The sequence below is a fragment of the Heterodontus francisci genome, chromosome 40 (genome assembly GCF_036365525.1).
Source record: "Heterodontus francisci isolate sHetFra1 chromosome 40, sHetFra1.hap1, whole genome shotgun sequence".
Taxonomy (NCBI): Eukaryota; Metazoa; Chordata; class Chondrichthyes; order Heterodontiformes; family Heterodontidae; genus Heterodontus; species Heterodontus francisci.
The window spans coordinates 3,752,107-3,759,757 of NC_090410.1; the positions used below are offsets into that span (position 1 = coordinate 3,752,107).

Below are 7,651 nucleotides of genomic sequence, written 5' to 3' on the forward strand. Positions count from 1 at the left end.
TGCCCATCCCTAATTGCCCTTCAGAAGATGGTGGTGAGCTGCCTTCTTGAACCGCTGCAGTCCATGTGATGTAGGTACACCCAAAGGAAGCTCCAGGATTTTAACCCAGGAACAGTGAAGCAACGGTGATACAGTTCCAAGTCAGGATGGTGTGTGGCTTGGAGGGGAACTTGCAGTTCGTGGAGTTCCCATGCATCTGCTGCCCTTGTCCTCCATGTGGTAGAGATTGCAGGTTTTGAAGCTGCTGTCAGAGGAGTCTTGGTGAGTTGCTGTTGTGTATTGGTGTCTGGACAGGAATGAAAACCAAGTTCTGGGCAATACAGTGAGTTTGGAAGAGGACTGGCTGGTTAACGGTTCGCATGTAAACCCATCCTCTGGCCTGTTTTAATGAAGGATCAAAGAGTTTGAGTAAATGAGAGTCTGTTTCCAGTTACAGGAGAGTCGGTAACCAGAGGACAGAGATTTAAGATAATTGGGAAAAGACCCAGAGGGAGAATGAGAAATGTTTTATGCAGTGATTTGTTGTGATCTGGAATGCGCTGCCTGAAAGGGCAGTGGAAGCAGTTTCAATAACCCCTTTCCAAAAGCGGTTGAAAAGAAAAAAAATTTGCTGGGCTGTGGGGAAAGAGCAGGAGAGTGGGACTAATTGGATCGCTCTTTCAATGAGTCAGCACTGGTGCAATGGGTTGAATGGCCTGCTTCTGTTCTATAAGATTCTTTGGGTCTCACTCAGAGCACCAGCCAGTTCCATTATTGCTCTTTTCCAGATGTTCAGAGCCTGCTGCGTATTTCCAGAAGGTTCCATTTATTTTTTATTCCAATGATCACGTTTCCCACACTATTTGAATAAAAAATCCTCGGCTAAGAGCTCATTGTACAGTGTTCCACTGTATTGCATTGGGATTATGGAGGGTATTTATATGGTCTCTCTTCCCTCCCAATTGTTTTTGTTAATTTTTTTTAAATATATATTTCGCAATTGAAACTTGCAGCATTTAAATGTTTCTCTTTCAGTGGATGAAGAATTTGAGGCCGTATCGACGCAGTTATTAAAACGTACCCAGGCCATGCTGAACAAATACAGAATGCTGCTCTTCGAGGAGGCTAGGGTAACATTTCTGCTTTTGCCTTCTGTGCATCGTCTGTGACACTGATGGGACACCCTGTGTTGGACTGAGCAGATATTTCCTTTCCTTTGTTGGGGGAGGACATGGGAGGAAATTGGGTGTCACATTTCATTTGAACACTGATCTTTCAATCTCCTGGAACTGCATGGAAAGCCAGACCAGACTAATTAAATTGGCGGTGACATCCTGGGCAGTGCTCTGTTCAGGTCAGTGTCAACCTGGTTCCAAATTGCAACAGTGCAAAGCTGCCCATCATTAGGGACTGAATTGGTGCTTTCACTCGGGGAGTGGGCAGGCGGTGGGGTGGGGGAGGTGGGGACGATTGTGGGAAGTGGAAGGGTGACATTTTGCTACACTAAAGCCTGAGCTTGCAGCTGAGGGACCCTGGTTGGGGCAGAGCTGGTGGGAGTTCTGCTCTAAATCGAACCTGTGTTGTGACTTGAGACGGCTTGAAAGGGCTCGAAACCCACAAATCCCCAGGGAGAGAGAATATTTGTCTCCAGGAGTAGTGAGGGAGGAGATTTGTGAGTCATTAATGATCGTTACGAGGGGGTTGCTGAACACTGAGGAGTGATCAATAAGTTGGAATCAGGCCAATGCAGTGGCTATTTCAATAAAAAATGACAAAACACATACTGCCAGCCAGAGACCCAGCAACCTTACCTCAGCGCTGTGTAAAATTAGGGAATCGTTTAGCAAAAGTAAACCAGGATTATTTGTAGAATATTAGCTGAGAAAAGATCAGCCAATGGAGATTCATAAAGGGAAGATCTTGCCTCATCAACTTCCATAAATTCAGCGACATCCCAAGTGAACTGTGCTGTGCCTGGTCCAAAGACCAGGTGTGTGAAGGGATCCTTCACCTACGATGGCTACTCTAGGATCTGGAGGACAGTTGTGACGTGCAGATGCTAATCTGGTTGTCCCTTTAGGGCTGCTTCTCTAAATAGGCAAATCCAGGCAATTGTTACTGCTTACAAGCTGCTGCAGACAAACGATGAGCAGCTGTAAATGGTGGATGTCAGGTCAGTGTGTTTTATTGAAATTCTTTTTCAAAGGGGAAGACTCCTTATGTGTGACTGTCACCTGCCTCGCTTCCCCTCCCATCACGAGCATTTTGTGGTCACTATAGTCCATGGCTGATGGGGAGACGAGCTGCCCAGGTGCAATATGGGTGGATATTTATAGATGGAATCCACATCATCACTGGAGACTGGGGAGTTGCACTGTAGCATAGTTCAAGTGGAGAGGAATTGGAGCAGGAGCTATCCCACCTGCTCCCCTGCTGCAGTGTGTCGTAACTGTGCTAGCATGCCATGGCGTGACTCCGTCTCTACAACTCCAGCCTCTTGAGTCAGGTTCAGAATTCAAGTCCCACCTCAAGACTTCAGTTCACACTCGAGGCTGAGGCTGCAGTGTAGTACCGAGGGGGTGCTACATTGTTGGAGAGGGTTATCCTTTGTTTTAGAGACCTTATGGCACATTAGGTGGATGTAAAAACCTCTCTTATTCATTTGTGGAATCTGAGCATCGCTGGCTAGGACAGCATTTATTGCCCATCCCTAATTGCCCTTGAGAAGGTGGTGGTGAGCTGCCTTCTTGAACCACTGCAGTCCATGTGGGGTAGGTAGACCCACAGTGCTGTTAGGAAGGGAGTTCCAGGATTTTGACCCAGCGACAGTGAAGGAACGGCAATATAGTTCCAAGTCAGGATGGTATGTGACTTTTTGATTTAGATTTAGAGATACAGCACTAAAACAGGCCCTTCGGCCCACCGAGTCTGTGCCGAACATTAACCACCCATTTATACTAATCCTACACTAATCCCATATTCCTACCACATCCTCACCTGTCCCTATATTCCCCTACCGCCTACCTATACTAGGGGCAATTTATAGTGGCCAATTTACCCATCAACCAGCAAGTCTTTTGGCTGTGGGAGGAAACTGGAGCACCCGGATGAAACCCACGCAGACACAGGGAGAACTTGCAAACTCCACACAGGCAGTACCCAGAATTGAACCCGGGTCACTGGAGCTGTGAGGCTGCGGTGCTAACCACTGCGCCACTGTGCCGCCACTTGGAGGAGAACTTGCAGGTGGGGGTGTTTCCATGCATCTGCTGCCCTCGTCCTTCTAGGTGGTAGAGGTTGTGGGTTTGAAAGGTGCTTTCGAAAAGCTGTTTGAAGAGTAATGTAACAGGTACTCTTCGTGCTGTTTGTGGGAGATCGCTGGCACTGATCAGCTGCTGTATTTGTTGACATCGCACATTTCATTGTACAAGGCACTTCAACACTTAACAGTTAAGTTTCAGGTAGTTAGATCGTAGTTTGTCACTGGGAAGGTGACTTTTAGCGACCAGAAACTTCTGCTTATTGAAGGCAGCAGAATGTGAGATGCCAAACTGCCAGACACTGCTCTTGGGAACTTGCTGCTGGACGTTGAGTGAGAGGGAGTGACAGAAGTCGAGGAGTTGGTTACAGGCGGACTCTTTGCGTTAGGCTATAGTGAGTGTCCTGGCGAAACGTTAATGGAACAAGGAGTGGGACTGACTGGATAGCTCCATGGAGAGCCGGCATGGACTCAATGGGCCGAATGGCAGTCTGCGGTGCTGCAAATGACTCAAACACTATCACATAACTTTGCCTCCCTGATTGAAGGTGTTGATGTTTGGTTGGAGTACAATTCCATGGCTCTGATCACCCAAAATGACCACTGTTGGTGTGAGCTTACATGGTAAATGTCAGCTGCCTATTTGACTGTGGGGAACATCACAGCTGTGCTAATTCCTGTCCTCATCCTGCGCTCACTTCCAGTCGGCGTCACTGCGACAGGCTGGTGATTATCGATTTGGTTTTTATTTTCTGTCATTAAAGTGCTGGGGTCAGTCGTGTCTCCAACTCAGCTGACTCCCAGTAGGAGCTGGACTCCGGTGTTTGATGGATAAACTTGTTAGCAGACCAATTTACAAGCTTTGAAAGGCCCAGATCAGTTTTCCTCTTTGTTTCTAACGAGATTTGTTCTGATAAAAGGTGTAATAACTGGGGAATTTCTGTTCTTGGTGCAAACGCAGTCCTTAAACTGCCCCAAAATAGTGAATCAGCCAGGTCCGGACAATGATCTGGCAATTAGATTTTACAACATTGTCTGCATTCAAGCCCTTCTGATAGTGCAGCACTCCCTCGGTATAGGACTGGAAGTAGAGGGGGAGAATATTAAAGCTTTCAGTATATGATTGGTTTCTGCTTGTAATTTTGGTGAAGACAGTTGTCGTAACAGCAGTGGACAAAATTGAGGGAAGGTTGGATTAAGATCCATTCAGATAAAAAGTGTTTCAATATGTACATTACACCTAACTCTCATGCTGGAGGAGATTATTGTTGCTTTGTATTCGACAATGAAATTGTGTCTTTCTGAATTTTCAGAGGCTAAGTCCATCAGCTGAGATGGTGATGATTGACAGGATGTTTATCCAGGAAGAGAAAACCTCTCTAACCACCGACAAACAGCTGGCAAAAGAGAAACCGGGTAAGACTGGTGCTGATTGCCATACTCGGAGGGAAAGACTCGCTCCTTTTAAAGGCTGGATTGAGTTTCTGATGAAGGCTGCGTGGTCAGTCGGATGCCTTCTCAATCCGACCTGACCCCTCATCAAAGAACCTGCTGGTCTGTGTTGAAGGGCCGGTCAGTTCCTGGCCATGTTTTGCGCTGTGGACCAGTGTGCAGGAAGTTTGCTGCGATGTTGAAAATTGGGGGAGATTCAGATGGTCCATGGTCTTCTGGTCAACCCCAACTATTGTGGCGGCTCTCTGGTTCTAGATATGGACAAAACCAGGTGATCTGTGCCAAGAAAGGAGGAAAACTGTCTCTGCTTTTAACATTCTTCTTATTTCTCTGTGTCCCTTGCATGACCGGGGGCACCATTACTGCCTGGTGTGCAGGGTGTGGTTAGAATCTTACAGCACAAAGGGAGACCATTCAGCCCATCTTGTCCGTGCCAGCTCTTTTAGAGCAGTGTACAGTTATTCCACTCTCCCCTGCTCTTTCTCCATAGATATGCAAATGTTTTCCTTTTCAAGTATTTATCCAGTTTCCTTTTAAAGTCACTATTGAATCTGCTTCCACCTCCCTTTCAGGCAGTGCATTCCAGGTCACCGCAACTCGTTGTGTTTAAAAACAAATATTTCTCCTCAATTTCTCTCTGGTTATTTTGCCAATTTATTAGGACAGGTGACCAAAAGCTTGCTAAAAAAGGGTAGATTTCAAGGAGGAGAAAGAGGCGGAGAGGTTTAGGGAGGGATTTCCGGAGCTTAGGGCCCAGGCAGCTGAAGGCACGGCTGCCAATGGTGGAGCGATTAAACTCAGGGATTCTCAAGAGGCCAGAACTAGAGGAGCACAGATACCTTGGAGGGTTGTGGGGCTGGAGCAGATTACAGAGATAGGGAGGGGCAAGGCCATGGAGGGATTTGAAATCAAGGATGAGAATTTTAAAATCAGGGCATTGTTGGAGAGGAAGGGAGAATAATGGAGGGGAAAGAAAGTGTAAAAAAAAAAGTTATAAAATTTAAAATTCATGTTTTTTTTTCCTCCGCTGTAGATGAATATGTGGCATCTTCCTCCAGATCCCATGGACTTGCTACCTCTTCTCCATCCCCGTCTTGTAACAGTTCAACAGCTTCACTGGAAACCCCTCGAATTCCCTCTACTCAAACTGCAACACAGATCCACCCAACAAAACTGGTCATCAAGCACTCGGGAGGCTCCCCTTCCGTCTCATGGGCAAGGGATGGTGACGATGACACTCTTCACACCCGAAGCAGGCCTCCTCCTATGAAGACATACGAGGCGCGGAGCAGGATTGGCTTGAAGCTGAAGATCAAGCAGGAAGCAGGGCTTAGTAAGGTGATTCACAACACAGCCCTTGACCCAGTCCATCAATCTGTCACCACAAGTTCCGTGATCAAGAGCACCGAATGTCCGGTGGTAACTAGTGTCAGTCAGATGAACGGAACTCTTGATCACTCGACACCGTCTCCCACTGAGAACAAACCACCTCGTACTGCCAACTATTGTAAGCTGCCACCCCGAAAGACGTATAGGGACAGTGTGCAGTCGCTTTCAGCTGTTAGAACTGCTATTAACCCATCTCAGGGTGGGCCTGTTAAGGTGGAGGACAGCAGGAGGGAAACGGTGTCCAAGTGTGAGGTAGCTTCCAAAAGTGTCATAGCCACTTGCAAATCTGTGGAGAGTCCAAAGGTGAGAACTGGGAGAGACCGACCTGAGGAAAGTGCAAAGGTCTCGAGTTTCAGTAGGAAGGCCCGAACACATACGGACCTCCTGCCTCCTAAATCGGAGGAGCCCCCTGGAGGGAGAGCTCATGATGGTGCTGGTGGACTCATGAAGGAGCTGTCGGACGTTGAGGACGAGTTAATGCACGGCGTCATCAAAGCAGACCCCGCTGATGGACCCTGGGAACTGACGCTCCCACCTGCCAAGCGGAGCAAGTCAGAGTCGTTCGACATGGACAATGCAAGCTTCTCCAGTGACAGTCCTCAGGACGACACATTGAATGAGCATTTGCAGAGTGCTATTGACAGTATCCTGAACTTGAGGCAACCACAGTCCGTGTCAGTAGCTCAAAACCCAGTGTCGTCTCTATACAATTCCTCAGAAATTAACTCTTCACCCTTTTCCCCCACTCCCCACTCAGACAGCTATCTTGCACCCAATCACAATGGAGGCCTTGGAGCTAGAACTTACACTAGATGACTCAGTCTGTTTGACTCGTATTCTTTCCCAATGTTGGTACGATGGCTGTGCTGTTGAACCACAACGCAGCTCATTAAAGAGATGGTATCCCTTTATGTGAACCTACCTTTGTGGTATTTTATAAACATTGCATCCAAAAACGATCTCGCTAAATGCATTCTTGAGGCTTTTAACATTAGTGAAAGATGCAGTGATAACCCTCCAATGTAACCTGTGATGCAATTGCCGACTCTCTTATTGGACCTTGCACCTTTTTAATAACAGGTTGGTTGGAAGAGGCACAGGGTGAGGGAAGGCAAGATACAGCTTGCCTTAGGGGGCCTGTGTCCTTGCTTTAGTTAAAGGTAAATGGTGAAGCCACCTAAAAGCATGGGACACGAGAGTCGGCTTGTGATGAATTCAAATTGCTAACTAGATTGACCAATGTACCTTAACCAAAAAAAAAACAAATCCACATACATATGGTTTTGAGTCTTCCTTGGAGTGTGCACAGTCGGTTCTGATTGTGGGAACATTCAGCAACATTAGCGGTGTCCAAAGTGCCAGTACAAGAGTGAAATGGATTCTCTAACTTCCTTTCTCATGTCTCCATCCTGGGGGATAGAATTGAGTTGTGACTCCGTGGTTTCCTCTTGACCCAAAGTGCCATGTGGCCCTTCTCATCAGCTGAAGATGGTGGCAGCGATATCAAGCTGGTGTCTCAATGGGCGCGATTGTAGCGTTGCTCATGCTGCAACTGTCTCTGCATGTTGTTAG

At 47.2% G+C, this 7,651-nt stretch overlaps 1 protein-coding gene across 5 annotated transcripts in view; it reads left to right on the forward strand.

Annotated features, from left to right (window-relative positions):
- Nucleotides 1-6,990, forward strand: part of LOC137352981 (BRD4-interacting chromatin-remodeling complex-associated protein-like) — a 33,812-nt gene extending 26,822 nt beyond the window's left edge. For all 5 annotated transcript variants that reach the window (XM_068018823.1, XM_068018824.1, XM_068018825.1 and 2 more), the window contains 3 exons: nt 1,015-1,109; nt 4,552-4,654; nt 5,724-6,990. In XM_068018823.1, coding sequence (XP_067874924.1) covers nt 1,015-1,109; nt 4,552-4,654; nt 5,724-6,895 — 1,370 coding nt within the window. In that variant the 3' untranslated portion in view covers nt 6,896-6,990. The remainder of the gene's footprint in view (nt 1-1,014; nt 1,110-4,551; nt 4,655-5,723) is intronic.
- Nucleotides 6,991-7,651: the final 661 nt, after the last annotated feature.